This window comes from Macrotis lagotis, chromosome 1, assembly GCF_037893015.1.
Source record: "Macrotis lagotis isolate mMagLag1 chromosome 1, bilby.v1.9.chrom.fasta, whole genome shotgun sequence".
In the NCBI taxonomy this organism is placed as follows: Eukaryota; Metazoa; Chordata; class Mammalia; order Peramelemorphia; family Peramelidae; genus Macrotis; species Macrotis lagotis.
The window spans coordinates 852,401,186-852,418,029 of NC_133658.1; the positions used below are offsets into that span (position 1 = coordinate 852,401,186).

Below are 16,844 nucleotides of genomic sequence, written 5' to 3' on the forward strand. Positions count from 1 at the left end.
TTCTAGGAAAATATGTTTAGTTTAAATAACAACTTGGTCCCCAACCTCATGGCAAAGGGGTACAATTAGAGGGGTACAATACTAACACTGATAATTGTAATATATAATAGTACAGGATAAGAACAGCATGGCACAAAGAGCTGAGTTAGGAAGACTTGGGTTCTTGTCTATGGGTCATTCTATTATTGTATGATCCTGGGCAAGTCATTTAATTTCTCAGTGTTCATAGGCAATTCAGAAGAGTTGCATATATGTTTTGGTAGAGGTAGGCTCCTTACCTTAGAGTTCCTGGAGTACCCTATAGTATGTCCAACTTGTGGAGCCCAGTAGTCTTGTGGCCAAGTTGAATTTGTTGTTGTGCTCCTTGGTATGGTGTGTGGATCATGTATTCATGAATGGGTAATGAATTCTGTATGTGACCCTTGAGAAGTTTTTGTTGGGCAGTGTGACCAGAAGAGCTAAAAAGTTGGACACCTCTGATACAACAATGAAACTTCAGATGTCAATCAAACCTCTATCATATGATGAGGGTATCATAGAGCTGCCACCACTCAGACTGAGCAGGGAGACTGTGACAGGCTGGGAGAATCAGGGAGGGCAGTGCTCAAGATATGGCATTCAAGAGCTGGGAACTGAATAGGCAAAAAGAAGTTTGATGTTTAAAATTAATGGTCATTGCATTGAGCCAGAGTTCTTACAACTTTTAGAGTTGTTTGTTTTTTTGGTGTTATCCAAATTGTTTCCCATATTCTGCTCCCCTTCTCTCTGCATCAGTTCACACAAGTTTTCTCAGGTTTCTCTAAAACCAATCCTCTTCATCATTTCTTATGATGTAATCTCTTTTGATCTCTTTGGGGGCAGAGACCTATAGTATACTTGAAAGGTAAGAACTTATGCATAATTTAAGAATGTTTGGGGAAAGAGTTCTAAATTGTTTTCCTGAACTGCTATTCCAATTCATAGCTGCAACATTAGTGTACTGCAGCCTGTTTTTCTGCAGCCTCTCCTATAGTTGTCATTTTCTTTTTCTGTCAGTTTTGCTAATCTAATGTGTTTGGTGTTGGCATCTTAGATATGCTTTAGTTTTATTTCTCTAATAGTGATTTGGGGCAGTATCAAGTGGCTTTGATTTTTTTTTTTCCTCAGAAAGTGCCTGTTTCTATTCTTTATTTATGAATTAGAGAACAGATACAGCCAATGAATCCATGGCAAGGATTGTTTGAGTGGAATTTTCTGGATCGAACTCTAGAGTGTACTCTTCCCTAATTAATGCTTGGCTACTTTCATTCATTAAACAACCACATCCTGATCACCTACTATTTGTCAGTCACAAAGCCCTGTGGGTCATACACAGAAGAACAAGATAGTGGATAGAGTCCTCAGAAAGTATATGGTCTGGCAGGGGAGGGAAAGTATGTAGAAATAAAAACAATGAAATGTCAAAAGATGGGTGCTAGGAAAATGTGATGCAAAGCAAGGAGAGATCATTTCTGATTGGGGTTGTGAAGGAAGTGGAAGAAGCAAGTGAATAATCCCTTTAAGGATTGGACACTTTTCAACAGAAGTGGGAAACAGGGAGAGCTGGGCAGAGAAAGCACTTTTCAAGAAAATAGACACTCCTGAAGCAACTGGCATTAAGCGGGGGGCAACTGAGATCTAGCCTCACTCATCCTGTTTCTCCCCCCTCTTCTTGAAATAGTGCAACAAACTAGGTTCTCATCTGAACATGCTTCTGGACCACTCTCAGCAATTCCAGAACAGTGTGGACAGTCTTCAGGCCTGGATACAGGAATGTGAGAGCAAGGTGAAACACCTTCTCTTGGATCCTGTGGCCTCTGATCCCACAGTCCTTCAGCAACAACTTGCAAACACAAAGGTAAAATAAATCAGCAACTAATCCCAAGCCCTGAGATGATAATGGTCTCTTTTAAGGTGCCCCCCCCCCCCAACTCATGACCTAGAAATGACTGGAGGAGGGAAATTAATTAGAAAGGGTGGGGACATAACAAGACCAGAGTGCCAAGAAGCCCCTTGTGGACATTAGCAGTACCTTTGGGAGTAGTTTACTGATGTGGAAGAGGCCCTAGAAGTAGCCTAACTCTGTTGGTCTAAATTCTGCTCTTGGATAAATAGCAATTACAGGGAGATCTGGCTGACCATCAGGTACCTGTAGAAAAGCTCCAGAAAGCAGCAGAGGCCCTCCTGGAGATGGAGGGTGAGCCAGCTCCTGACCCCCAGCACATCCAAGAAACTACAGGTATGGAGCCCAACTGAATGACACTGAGGGAACAGGGATCAGGAGGCTAAAGGGGAGAGCATCCCCAAGAATGTAGTCAGGGAAGGGGGAGAGTGAAGATAGGGAGACCTCACCTAACATTGCTTGTAACTGGGATACTGGGAAACTAGAGAAAGCAAGTTTGATTTTGGTGGAAATCATCACAGTAGAAGGCTTAGACAGTACCTTTTCAAGGTTACACAGATAGCAGAACTGAGAGTTGAGCCTGGTACCCCCAAATCCAAATACTCTGCCTGGGAATGGGATGATGTTCAGTTCAGGTTGTCGGCTGTCTAAAAGGCCTTTTGTCAGAAAAGTGTTAAGTATCTCTCTCAAAAGGTGTTAACCCTTGATGTAGAAGAAATACTATATGGAAAATCTGTTTGAGAGAGGAGGAGGGGCAGCTCAGAGGTTTAAGGGAGAATTCAATGATGATCTTCTGATTTTTTTAGGGGAATAAATTATTTTTTATGATTTCTTATGTCATTTGAGATCCAGATATCAGGCTTTGCCTTCCCTTTGGGGTTTTCTTGACACCTTGTCAAGTCAATTTTATAGAATTTCTTCAAGTGGAAACCCACAAATGACCCTTTTCTGAATATTCTTTTGGGGATTGACCATTGATTTACCTGGAAAAATACTCTGTCCTCTTTCTCTTTGAATATTTCAGATTCCATCTTGGGCCATTTTCAGAGCCTTTCTGGGAGGCTGGAAGAGCGTGCCGATTTATTACAAAAGGCAATTGCTCAGTCACAGAGTGTCCAGGAGGGCCTGGAGCACTTGCAGCAGTCCATCAGTGAAGTAGAGAAGAGCTTGGAGGGAGAGCAGGTGGCGGCACTGACCGCAGCAGCTCTCCAGGAAGCCTTGGCTGTCAATATGGTGAGAGAGCTGTGGGGAGCAAAATACAAACCAGACCAGCTTGAATAAAGATGTCCTTTAAAGGACTATGAGGCTTTAGCATCTAGTTAGTCTGCTTAGCTAATCATCAAAAAGAGTAAAATGAAAATGACTCAAGTTCATATCTGTATAATACATGTGTTGCTTGCATTTACATTGCTCCTACAGTGCCCCAGTCTGTGGGCAACTATCTCATTTGAACCTCACAGCAACCCTGGGAAATAGGGGCTATTCTTATCTCTATTTTACAGGTGAGGAAACTAAGGCAAACAGGCTAAGGGACTTGTCCCCACCCACACATCTACACACAGAGTGATTTGCAAATTGGTTTGGCATTAGGAAGAGAGATTGCAAGATGGTTATTATAATGGTATGTCCTGAAGAGGGTTGGGCAGGAAGTAGGAGCTCTGAAAATGCTGTGAAAATATTTTCCATGAATTGTGAGTTGAGGCTGAGATTGGTGGGCAGAGTTTGTCAGCTTTCCTGAGGTGAGTGGATCTTAGAGCCAACGTACTTTTAATGGCAGAAACTCAAGCAGGACATTTCCCGGCAAAAGAGCAGCCTGCAGGCTACCCGTGAAATGGTCACCCGATTCATGGAGACAGCTGATGGTGCCACAGCCACAGGGCTTCAGGGCAAGCTGGCGGAAGTGAGTGAGCGCTTCAGCCAGTTGTGTCAGCGGCAGCAGGAGAAAGAGAGCTCCCTGAAGAAGCTCCTGCCCCAGGTGGAGATGTTTGAGCACCTCTCAGAGAAGCTTCAGCAGTTCTTGGACAGCCGAGCCCGGATGCTGGCCTCTGGAAACCAGCCTGATAGAGATATCGCTCAGTTCTCCCAACAGATTCAGGTGAGGATAACCCTGTGATGGGTGATGTTCGGGGTTTGTGCAAGGGAGATAGAAGCCCTGACACAAATGACTAAAGAGTACTGGATTGACTGTGTACTCATTTGATCCAGAGGTTGGCCCTGCCAGTTTGACTCTTCTAGTTCACCTGTCTTTTTTCAGAAAGAAACCTCAGCAGAGAGAGCCTAACATTAAGATTATTTGCCTTGTCAGGAACTGAATTTGGAAATGGGAGAGCAGCAAGAGAACCTGGATGCCCTTGAGCACTTGGTCACTGCTCTGAGCTCCTGTGGTTTTACACTGGATGCCTCCCAGCACCAGGAAAGGGTTCAGAAGCTAAAGAAGGATTTCACAGGGCTGCAAAAAGCAGTTCAAGAAAGGTGAGTTCTATTTCCTGGCAGTGTTTCCTTGGACATGGCTCATCACTGTGTGAGACCCTCAAACCTCCAGCTTCCAGTTTAAGCTGTCACCACCATCTGCCTAGACTGTGACAAGAGCTTCCTAATTCCTCTCCTTGCCTCTTGGTTGTCTGCTGTCTTAACCATGATCCATACTGCTGCCAAAGTCATAGTCCTAAGATTGTATTGGATGGCAGATTATTGTGCGGGAATTTCCCTATTGCCTCTACAATCAAATATAAACTCCTTTGTTTGCTATTTAAAGCCTTTCACAGTCATGATACAATCTTCTTTTCCAAAATAATTACAGAGTACTCCCATTCCCATACTCAGGCCAAATTGGTTAATTTGCTGTCCCTCACATGGCATGGCACTTCTCATCTTGTTGCCTTCTCACCCAGATTATCCATAGTGCCTGAGATGGACTCTTCTTACCTCTTCCTCTTAGATTCCCTAATTTCCCTTCTCAACTCACACACCATCTCCAACTTGGGGCTATTTCTGCTTCTCCCAACTGACAGTGACTCTCCATTACTGAAAACTACCTTTGTAGAACGAGTAACCACATTTCTGCTTCCCTTGAGGACAGGAACTGTATCATTTTGGTTTTGATTTCCCTAGGACCTAGTCTGGCTTGACTGGCTCTTAGAACTCCCTGCTGCCTTCTTTTTTTTTTTTTTTTAAAAGATTTTTTTGCAAGGTAAATGAGGTTAAGTGGCTTGCCCAAGGCTACACAACTAGGTAATTATTAAGTGTCTGAGGCTGGATTTGAACTCAGGTACTCCTGACTCCAGGACCGGTACTCTATCCACTGCGCCATCTTGCTGCCTCCCCACCCTCACCCCCGCCACCTTCTTAAGGAGGGCCTATCCTGAGGTGTGCATTCCTCTTGTTAGTGCTCTGGCACTAACTGACTGAGGAATCAGTTATCAAGGTATCAAATGATAGTTCATGGCTACATTTCATAATTATAGGCTGGAAGGACAAGCAGAATGAAGCTCAGGCCTGGAATGTGAATTCAGCAGAATGCTTCTGTCACTGACAGGGAAAGAAGAGAGTCCCTTCTTTCTCCTTGTAGTTCATGTTCATTCCAGAGTGAACCTGATATTCGTCCCTAGCCTTTGAGGGAATCAGGTTTTTGAATGAGGCTTTTGATACTGCTTTCTGGCATATGTAATTGTTTGGTCCAATTCTTCAGTTAGAAAAATAGCCAAATGATAATAACTTCAATTTCTACACATTTTTAACATTTATAAAGTACTTTCCATATAGTACTTTGCACTGTACCCAGGGTCTTGAACGTTGTAAGTACTTAAATAAAAAGGTTTTTTAATAAACTAGCAATCATTTTGTAGCAGACAGTGCAACTATTGACATCCTCATTTTATAGATAAGAAAATGAGACTTAAGAGTGAGGTAAATAACTTATCCATGATTTGAATGCAGGCTTCCTTACTCACACCAGGGCTTTTTGAGCTGCTGTTAGTCCATGATTAGCCCCTGAGGGACTCAATATGTTCTCAGGACAGAATCTTGTTTCTTCTATAACAAAAACTTCTCTTTGGCAGAGAGAAGGATACATCATCTTGCCAGGAACAATTGGATGAATTTCGGAAACTAGTTCGGGCCTTACAGAGATGGCTAAAAGAAAGTGAAGGAAATCTGCCAGTAGTGGAGACCTCCATGAGCACCAAAGAGCTACAGAAGCAGATTGAGCACCTTGAGGTAGGCAGAAAAATGACTGGATTTTGCCTAACAAGACATTTGCTCTACACAGTGATTTAGAGGCCTTTTTTAGTTCAATTGTGGCCATAATGGTAGATGATAACCAGAAGGTAACAGCTCACTAATCCCAGCTCCTGAGGACATCTTCAGGACTGAAATCCTTCAGGTCTTGATAGGTGAATTCCACCCATCCACAAAAATCATACAGTCTTATCTGTCAAATTTTAACAGTCTTGAAGAAATTAAGTCTGCCAGGTAGTATGGCCTGAATATATGCACATACTCAGTAAGTCTTTAATGAGGCCTTACCCAGATCTCCAGTGCTTGTTGTTGGGCCGGTTAATGGACAGATCAGAGAAGGAAGGTGGTATTCTGACCTTGAGACTTCAGGAAAAGTTTTAAGCATCATTGGCTGGAAGGAGCCTTAGACCTTATCAAGGGCACATTCCTTTTCTGCAGTTTGCTTAGCTGTTGATCATCTCATCTTTCTTTTAATTGGTCAGGTGATGGGGAACCCATTGACTCCTGAGACAGCCCATTCCATTGGCAGATTGTTGTAGATTTTAGAATATTTTCTTGTTTTATTTCATAGTCTGTTTCATGTTAAGTTTAACTCTTTGGTTCTAGTTCAGCAATTAAAAACCATGAAAATTTATCATCTTTATTCTATGATAACTTTTCAAATATCTGAAGCATCCATGATATCCTCTTTTAGTCTCTTCTGCTCCAAGCTGAATAATCCCTACCTTTTCAACTGCAGTATTTTTTCTATAACGTGGTTAAGAGGCCTTTCTCCAATAATGTTCTTACTACTGAGTGTACTCTGCTAGTCACTGTTTTTCATGAAATGTGATATTCATTACTCTATGTGTGATCTAATCACTCAATCAGTAGATATTTATGAAGAGCATTCTATATGCAGGAAATTCTACTAACAACTGGGCAAAAAGAGGCAAAAGACAATGTCGGCCTTCATGAAGCATACAAACTAATGGGGGAGATAACATACAAACAAGTTCCAGACAGGATAAATAGGAAAGCATTAATAGAAGGAAAGGCCCTAGAATTAAGAAGGATTAGAAAAGCTTCCTGTAGAAGATGGGAGTTTAGTTGGGTCTTAAGGAAATCCCAGCAATTCATCAGGTGGAGTTCAGAAGGAAGCATGAGGGACAGCCAGAGAAAATTCTAATCAGAACAGAATTCATTAGAATCATAGCATTCCTGGGGGGGGGGGGGGCAAGATGGCAACAAGAGAGGATCCTCTCTCATAAAACTTATAAACTAAGGACTCGTAACTAAATTTTTGAGAGACGGAACCCACAGAGGGATCCAGTGAGGCAGTTCTCCTACTCAAGGTAACCTGGAAAAGAGCAGAAAGGCTCTGCTCCCCGGGGTTGGAGGGGCGGCCTTCCAGAGTGAAAGAACTACAGCCTCCTGGAGTCAGCCCCAGGGCGATGGGAGCTGTGGCTCACAGCAGTGGTGGAGTTTCCTGACCTACACACCAGGGAGCACCAGACACAAATTGGGGGAAGGGAGGGGGACCTCTGCCAGAGTGAGCACATGAAGCCCATCCCCCAGGGCACACAGCGAGCAGTGTGGCCAAGGCAATCCAGATCCAGGAAACAGACACAGGGGGAGCTGGTAAGCAGGAGCCCCCAGGGCATGAGCCCATTGAACCTAGGGAGGGGAGTGAAGAGAGACTGCTGAGCTTTGTCCTCTGCCCCTGGAACAGGATGCTGGGGTTCTGACCACATTCAGATCCTGATTGCAGTCTAGGCGCCCCCCCATAGAACAGCAGGACTCCCCCACCTCAGCCCGGTGGCAGAGGGGGGTGCTTATGGTCATTCACAGACCAGGAGGGAGGACAGAGACCCTTGTGGGAGTGTCCCAAAAGCTCAGAAAGCACCTCAAAAAACAGGCTTAGGCTGGGAAAATGAGCAAGCAGAGGAAAAACAGGAACATCATTGAGAAATATTTTGCCTGTGAGCCCAAGAAGGATCAAAATGCTCAGTCTGCAGATGAGGAAGCACAAGCTCCTGCATCTAAAGACTCCAAGAAAAACAGAAATTGGGCTCAGGCTATGACAGAGCTCAAAAAAGACTTTGTAAATCAAATGAGGGAGTTAGAAGAAAAACTGGGGAAAAAAATGAGAGCGATGCAGGAAAAACATGAAAATGAAGTCAGCAGCCTAGTCAAGGAAATCCAAAAAAATGCTGAAGAAAATAGCATGCTAAAAACCAGCTTAGGTCAAATAGATAAAACAGTTCAAAAAGTTATTGAGGAGAAGAATGCTTTAAAAAGCAGAACTGGCCGGATGGAAAGGAGATAAGAAAGCTCTCTGAGGAAAACAAATCCTTCAGACAAAAGAATAGAACTCAGGGAGATTGCTGAATTTACGAGAAATCAAGACTCAATACTTCAAAACCAAAAGAATGAAAAATTAGAAGAAAATGTGAAACATCTCATTGAAAAAACAACTGATCTGAAAAACAGATTTAGGAAAGATAATTTAAAAATTATTGGAATACCTGAAAGTCATGATCAGGAAAAGAGCCTTGACATCATTTTCAAAGAATTACTACAGGAAAATTGCCCTGATATCCTAGAAGCAGACGGCAAAATAGAAATGGAAAGAATCTACTGATCCCCTGGAGAAAGAGATCCCAAAAAACCAACCCCCAGGAATATTATAGCCAAGTTCCAGAACTCCCAAGTCAAAGAGAAAAATTACAAGCAGCCAGAAGGATGCAATTCAAATACCGTGGAGCTGCAGTCAGGACCTCACAGGACTTAGCAGCAACTACACTAAAAGCTCATAGGGCTTGGAATATAATATATCAGAAGGCAAAAAGAGCTTAGAATGCACCTGAGAATCAACTACCCAGCAAAACTGAATGTCCTCTTCCAGGGAAAAAGATGGACTTTCAATGAACCAGGGGAATTTCAAATGTTCCTGTTGGAGCTGGCCAGAGCTGAACAGAAGGTTTGATCTTCAAATACAGGACTCAGGTGAAGCATGGAGATTGGAGAAGGGGAAAATATGAGGGACTTAATGATGATGAACTGCATGTATTCCTGTACAGAAAAATGATACTGATAATATTCATATGAACCTTCTCAATTAACAGAGCAGGTAGAAGGAGATTTTATAGATGAAACACAGGAGAAAGCTGAATTTGGAGATAAAATATGGTGTAAAATGGAGTCAATAGGAAAAAGGGAAATGTAATGGGAGAAAGAAAAAGGAGAGGGGGAATAGGCCAAGATATTTCATATAATAAGATTTTTCTTTATTACAATGAGCTATTGCAATGATATGAAAGGGGGGAGGCAAGGGGGAATGAGGAAATCTTTGCTCTCATCAGAGGTGGCTAGGAGAGGAAACAGCATATATACTCAATGGGGTATAGGCATCTGGAGTAAGAAGTAGAGGGGGGGACAGGGGGAAGGGGGGGATGTGAGTGATGGAGGAGAGGATGGACCACGGGGGGAGAGTGATCAGATATAACACATTTTCTTTTTTTACTTCTTGCAAGGGGCTGGGATTGGATGGCCTGTCTGGGACCATAGGGCCAGGTGGATGCTGGGTCTTAGAGGTGGTAAGGGGGCTCGGGCCCCAGGCCAGGGATCTGTCTGCTGCGCCACTCAGCTACTCTACAGCAGAGTCAGAGTGAAAGGAGAGAGAAAATATAGCACATGGTAGTGAAGAAAAACGAAAGGAGGGGAGTTGTGATCAGCAATGGCAATGGTGGAAAAATATGGAAATAACTTTTGTGATGGGCTTATCATAAAGAATGTGATCCACCCATGACAGAGTTGGTGGTGTTGGAACACAGACAGAAGCACATTTTTTATTATTATTATTATTGGAGGGGGGTGCAGGGCAAATGGGGCTGGATGGCCTGCCTGAGGCCACATAGCAGGGTGATTGTTGGGTGTCTGAGGCCGGATTCGGACCCGGGTGCTCCTGGCTCAAGGGCCAGTCTCTGTCCGCCATCCAGCTGCCCCTACTATTATTACTATTTTATTTTATTTTGGGTCTTTTTTTTCTTTTTTTTTTTCTTTTTGCAGGGCAGTGGGGTTGGGGTGGCTTGCATGTCACACAGCTGGGTGATTGTTGGGTGTATGGGGCCAGGTGTGGGCTCGGTTGCTCGTGGCTCCAGGGCTGGTGCTCCATCCACTGCACCACCTGGCCATACCTACAATTATTACTATTATTTTTTAATTTTTTTCTCTCCCCTTTACTTTATCACTCAAGCAAGTCTATATTTTTTGGGGGGAAGGGGTATTTTGTTTACTCTTAAACAAGAATATTTTATTAATGTATAAAAAAAACATTATTTGTACAAAATGAGAATAAATAAATATTTTAAAAAAAAGAATGATAGCATTCCTTCATCTGGGTACTTCCTTGAATGGACAATGATTTCATCAGTTTGGGTGCTTTCACCACAGTTTTAGGTATCAGTCTTTGCATGCCTTGGTAGAGAGTTTTATTAATTACCTGGTTGCCAACCATTTTCTGGTTGATAAGCCTTTCTATATTTAATTGGTCTGGATCTTGGAAAACACATACAGAGAGGGATGACAGACTCATATTTGAAGCTTTCCAGCTTGGTAAGATATACCAGAGGTTTTGTTTTTTTTTTTTTGCAAGGCAGATGGGGTTAAGTGGCTTGCCCAAGGCCACACAGCTAGGTAATTATTAAGTGTCTGAGACTAGATTTGAACCCAGGTACTCCTGAATCCAGGGCTAGTGCTCTATCCACTGCGCCACCTAGCTGCCCCCAGAGTTTTACACATCGGGATCATAGCTTTTGTTGTTGCTTTCAGCTAAGGAGCATTTATTTTTTCTCCTTTTCCACCCTCTCCAATCTGATTAAATAAAAAGAAATAAACATTTACTATCTTTTATAAACTTTGATAATCTGATGAATATAAAGTAGAACTTCATAGTTATTTTAATTTGTACTTCTTGAATTATTAATGCTTTCAAACATTGTTTCATATGACTATTGATAATTTGGGTTTCTTGCCTAGAAAACTGCCTATTTTATTCTAAGTTTGAGTCAGTTCCTTATATATCTTCTAAATGAAGATGTAACTTTATGCATGTCTTGTAAATGAGTATGTAACTTATTTCCCTTATAATATTAGGTGTACTGGTTTTGTTTGTACAAAACCTTTATAATTTTATATAATCAAAATTTTCTATTTTATCTTCCGTGAGCCTCTATATTCATTGTTTTGTTTTCAGTATGACTTCTTATATCTAAGTCATATATCTATTTGGAACTTATCTTGTGGTATGTGGCTTGGTCTAAATGTTATTTCTGCTAAAAGGCTTCTTAACCATGCTATACAAGAAATATGGCAATTGAAAAGGTGGGGATTATTCACCTTGGAGCAGAAGAGACTAAAGGAGGATATCATGGATGCTTAAGATATTTGAGAAGCTATCATAGAACAAAGATAAAAAAATTTTCATGCTTTTGTTGATGTTGTTGTTTTTGCAAGACAAAATGGAGTTAAGTGGCTTGCCCAAGACCACACAGCTAGGTGATCATTAAGTGTCTGAGGCCGCATTTGAACTCAGTTACTCCTGACTCCAGGGCCAGTGCTCTATCCACTGTGCCACCTAGCTGCCCCTCATGCTTTCTAATTGCTGAACTAGAGCCAAAGAATTATTTCTGCTTTCCCAGCAATTTTTTTTATTTTTTGTTTTGCTTTTAATCAAATAGTGAGTATCATAGCCTTTGAGTACCCAGAGTTCCCTCCCTAGCAAGATAAGGCATCAGCAGATTACATGAGAGGGGAATCATGACATAACATTTCTGTTTTATCCAGCTACAAGTCATATCAACATTTTTAGCAATTGTTATCATATGATTGCTTCACTGTAATAGTCTAAAACTTCCAAATCTTTTTCATATTAATTGCTTAACAACCAGATTTTAAAAAACTGAAATGCAAAAGCTTACATATACTCCTGTTATAGTTTGTCTTGTTGGTTTGAGTAGTGTTCCCCCCAACTGAGTTTATTTTGGATGGTATTACCTATCTTTACCTACTCTCTGTCACCTACAAATGTGGCCAATCAATAAGCAATCATTTATTTAATATCCTAGAGTCTAAGGATGCAGGTGCAAAGAATGAAATAACCCTGACTTGCAGTGAACTTACGTTCTAATCTATAAAGCCAGTACATGCATGTATGCATACATACATACATACATACATACACACACATACACATGTACACAGTGATTAAATGAAAGGTAGTTTGGGAGGGAAAGCACAAGAACATAAGAGGAATCAAGAATAGACTCCATAGAGTCTATGTACTAGTCTATATACTTAAGGTACTTGAGCTGTACCTTAAAGGAAGAAAAGTTCTCATATCCTAAGAGATAAGGAAGGAATTGTTTGCTAGGCATTAAGAATGGCTTGTACAAAGGCAGGGAAATATAAGATGGGTGTGGCATAAGTGAAGAAAAGAGAAACCAGTTCTTGGCTAGATCTTGTCTAGAGTTTAGGAGAGGAAATAATGTCCAGAGATGCTGTAAAGAAAGGGGAAGACCAGGTTATTTAGGGATTTCCCAACTAAATCAAAGGGTTTATATTTTATCCTATGGAGTCAGATCTGCACTTATAGTCAGAGCTACACCTAAGGAAAATTACTTTACCCAGAGGATGAACTAGAATAGGGAGATAACTTGAAGCAGGGAGATCAGTTAGGAATCTGTCACAGTTATCTAGATGAGACATGATAGGGTCTGAATTAAAATGGTAACTGGGTAAGTAGAGAGGGGAGTTGGATAAGGAGAGATGTTAATGAAGATAGAAATGGAAATAATTTGCAATCAATTGGATATTTTAGATAAGAGAGGAGTAACTAGTTGAGGATGATACTGACATTATGGACCTGGGAAACTGGAAGGATTTCTTTGACAGAAATAGAAGGCAGATTGAGAAGGAAAGAGAAATGAATTGTACATATATATGAATTGTACATATAAATGAGTTGTACATATATATTAGATATCCTTGGGATTTCTAATTGAAATGTCAAAAGAACATTTGGAGATGTGGGATTGAAGCTCAGGGGGGAGAGAGACTGAGACAGAAGATTACAAAGATAGGGGAGTCACCTGCATGGAGATGATATTTAATATCTGATGAGGTTGCCAAGAAAAATAGAGTGAGGAGAGAGACCATGGGGAACACCCACCATTTAGGGGACATGATATCAATGATGAGTCAGCAAAGGAGACTGAGAAGTGGTCAGACAGGTAGGAGGAAAAGAGCTCTTTCCTTTCTATCTGTTGTTACATATTGGGATTTTTCATCCATTTATTAATAAAAAAACATTGATTATATCATGTGTGTTGAAGTCTAATATCCATAAGTATGGAAGCTCTGGATATGATCAGAGGACAGGACTTGGTCTGACTTCTAATACACAACTTCAGTTACAACTTCAGTTCAAGTTACATCCTCATTATGAATCTAGTTACCTCAAATGTAAAGGGGGGGTGGGTCGATATGACCTCCAAGCTTTAAATCTGTAATCTAGAATTCTCTAATCTATAACATATCCAAAGTCTCAACCTTGTAACACATCCCTTTGAGTTGACACAGAGGCATTTTCAGTTGAATCCAACTGGCAATTCCTTCAGACAACTAAAATATGAAAGTGGAGATTGGGTGATCATTTAGGCCTAGAGAGGTATATTTGAAGCCAAAGGTGACTGTTAACTCTGACAAATAGATGAATTATCCTAGAGAAGATTTATAGAGAAGTGCAAGCATGGGGTCAGGCCATAGAAAGAAGATCTAGTGATTAAAACAAGAGTAGTCAGAGGAAACCCTTAATGATATACTGTTAGGAAAGTAAAAGAGGAGAAAGGGCTAGGTGGCCCCTGTATCTTCTCAGGGCAGGAGGAGATGAGATCATATGTTGAGAGGGAGGCAGGAAATTTGGGACTTAAGGACAAAAAAGACCACTAACAGCTGCAATGAGGAATCTGCCAGGAAATCAACAAGAGACAGATGAAAGAATTGTCTGACGGAGTCATAGGCCAAATTGAAGTCGGACACCATGAATATGTGGTGGGCCAGAGCTGCATATGTTCAATATTGGCAGCTTTTAGTTTAGAATCAGAAATTGAGACAGTGGGTGGTAATGAAGATCCAGGGATGGAAATTAGTGAGGCAGGCTTCCATGGAGCCCAAGGGGACGAGAGACCCCCAGAAGAGAACTTGGACTTCATCCCATCTTTTTCAAGCCTAGCACTTACCAGGACATTTCTTCCAGAATGTGATGCTAGCATAGCATTTCCTAATGTGAGAAATGAATGGCATTAAAAAAAAAATGAATGGCATTGTTTTCCACTCTTTCCACTAAAACTGAGTTCAAATTCTAACCTCATTCCCCTTGAATAGACTTCATGCCAGGATTCTAAATTGGGATCCTAGGACCCATAAACTTGTATTCTGAGTATTTTATAACTATTTTGGTCTAATTGGTTTCTTTTGTAATCTTACATAATTCTTAATGGATTTAAAAATATTATTCTGAAAAGAAATTTCTAGGCTTTACCAATAGGATTACCAAAGGAGTCCATAACACAAATAAGTTTGTCTCCCTACTCTAGACTTTTGTCTTTCACTTCTATAGTCAATGTAACCATACTCTATTGATTGTTTCTTCAAAAGTGCCTTTTCCATTTGGTCCTGGCTTTTTTATTCCCAGACAAGGTATAGAGATCCCATTATCCTTATCCTGCTCTCTTCTGTCTTCATCCATTTATTGCCAAGACCTGTTTATTTTCCCTTCATAACATTCTTACGTCTGCCATCCTATTCTCTGGCACTGCTACCACTCTGGGGTTGACCCTCAGCACCCTACTCTGGGATGGGGATGGGGAGGGGGAGGGGAGAGGGGGAAATTTCTCTGCAGTCTGGTCTATCCTCCACTCAGTTTTTTTCCAGCACAGTTTAGACCTGGCACCAAACCACTCTCCTCCAGGAGTGCATCTAAAACCCTCTGTCTCTATCACCTTTCCACTCTTCTTACACTCACTCTTCTCTCCGATGACACTGGCCTTCTTGCTAGCTCATATCCTCACTTGATATTTCTTTTGGCTTTCCCCATGCCTAGGAATCTCTTCTTCCTCTTTGCCACCTCCCAGCTAAACTCCCATCTTCTGCAAGAAGTCTGTACTGATCTTCCTTCATTTGAGAGCCTGTGCTCTGCTGGCTATTTTCAATTTACCCTGTATATCATCTCCCCATTAAACTGATATCTTTGGGAGCAGGAACTGTTTTTTTTTGGGGGGGGGGTTGTAGCTCTACTGCTTGGAACAGTGCCAGTGTTTATTATTGTTATTATTATATATTATTATTATGTTAAATATTTATTGACTGATTGAAGATACTTGCAAAGGACCTTCTCTTCATCTCTACTTGTTGAGATCATTCTCTTCTCTACCTTACATACCATCTTCACCTTGATTTCTTCCTTGATCTATCCTCGTAATTTCCTTAGAGGCCTTGCCAGAACCTCTCTTTTACTCGTATCATGTTTTTCCTCTTTCTATCATTACTATATACATCTTACTCTCTAATAGCTACTTGAGGGCAGGAACTATACAAATCTCATCCTTATAGCTAGCTTCTTAATCAAGTACAGTATAGACACATAAATAACATTTTGAAAATATTTTTGTTAAATTATGTTTTTTAGATTCTTTTGGATGACTGGGCAAGTAAGGGACCCCAGGTGGAAGAAATAAACCACAAAGGCATGGCCTTAGAAAACTTGATTGTGGAGATTACAGCACCTGAAACACAATCCAAGACAGGTAAGAAAACAGCCTGGTGGTGACTTCAAAACGATAGTGAAAAGACCTCGAGTAGATGATGACCTCTCTTGGGTATTATACTAATCCCAAGAAAGGCTCCACACATACAACAGCTGAACCCAAGGGGCATACACACTTTGGCCACCAGAGAAAGTGTTCTCTAAGGATCTCTCCTAGTTGCTGCATGGTGTCCAAAGAATGAATCCCCAGCTCCTGATCTACCTCTTGTGATTTGTCCCTTTGGCTAAGGCTAAAGGTATTTTCTTTCTTGTTCCCTTCTCAGAGTTATTGGCCTTGTTTTTTGTTGCTTTTTTTTAGCTCATAGTAGCAGTGTTTCAAAAGGGTGGGTGATCCAGATGTAGAACAGGGTCTTAGAGGATGGGATTCAAATCTTGCCTTTGTCATTTACTGGTTCTGTGACTAAAAACAGGTTTTTTTCACCTCTCTGATCCCTAGCTGCTTTGCTTGTAAAATGATGACTGTAATACTTACACTACCTCATTCATTAATTTATTTTGGGAAAGGTGCTTTATAAACCTTAGGGTACTAAAGAAATATCTATATATGTTTTGTCTTGTTTTTTATCAGTAATACAGTCTAAGACAGGTCTTCTAGATAGCAGATTTGATGGATATAGTAATGAAATCCCTTACATCTGTATATAATCTTTTATATTTTTCTATGGTCTTTTACATATAATCTCATTTGATCTTCACAGCAACCCTGTTGGAAAATTTGATAATTCCATTTTTAATTTAAGGGAATTCTGAGACTCAGGATTATATGCCTTAATTAAGAGCATACATTATGTATGTTCTTGGGACATCTGAATCCTGTCTGTA

The 16,844-nt window shown here is 41.0% G+C and overlaps 1 protein-coding gene across 24 annotated transcripts in view; it reads left to right on the top strand.

Annotated features, from left to right (window-relative positions):
- MACF1 (microtubule actin crosslinking factor 1) overlaps nucleotides 1-16,844 on the top strand; it is a 392,086-nt gene that overhangs the window by 257,671 nt on the left and 117,571 nt on the right. For all 24 annotated transcript variants that reach the window (XM_074217596.1, XM_074217597.1, XM_074217598.1 and 21 more), the window contains 7 exons: nucleotides 1,700-1,876; nucleotides 2,134-2,257; nucleotides 2,946-3,154; nucleotides 3,699-4,016; nucleotides 4,227-4,393; nucleotides 5,980-6,136; nucleotides 15,885-16,002. In XM_074217596.1, coding sequence (XP_074073697.1) covers nucleotides 1,700-1,876; nucleotides 2,134-2,257; nucleotides 2,946-3,154; nucleotides 3,699-4,016; nucleotides 4,227-4,393; nucleotides 5,980-6,136; nucleotides 15,885-16,002 — 1,270 coding nt within the window. The remainder of the gene's footprint in view (nucleotides 1-1,699; nucleotides 1,877-2,133; nucleotides 2,258-2,945; nucleotides 3,155-3,698; nucleotides 4,017-4,226; nucleotides 4,394-5,979; nucleotides 6,137-15,884; nucleotides 16,003-16,844) is intronic.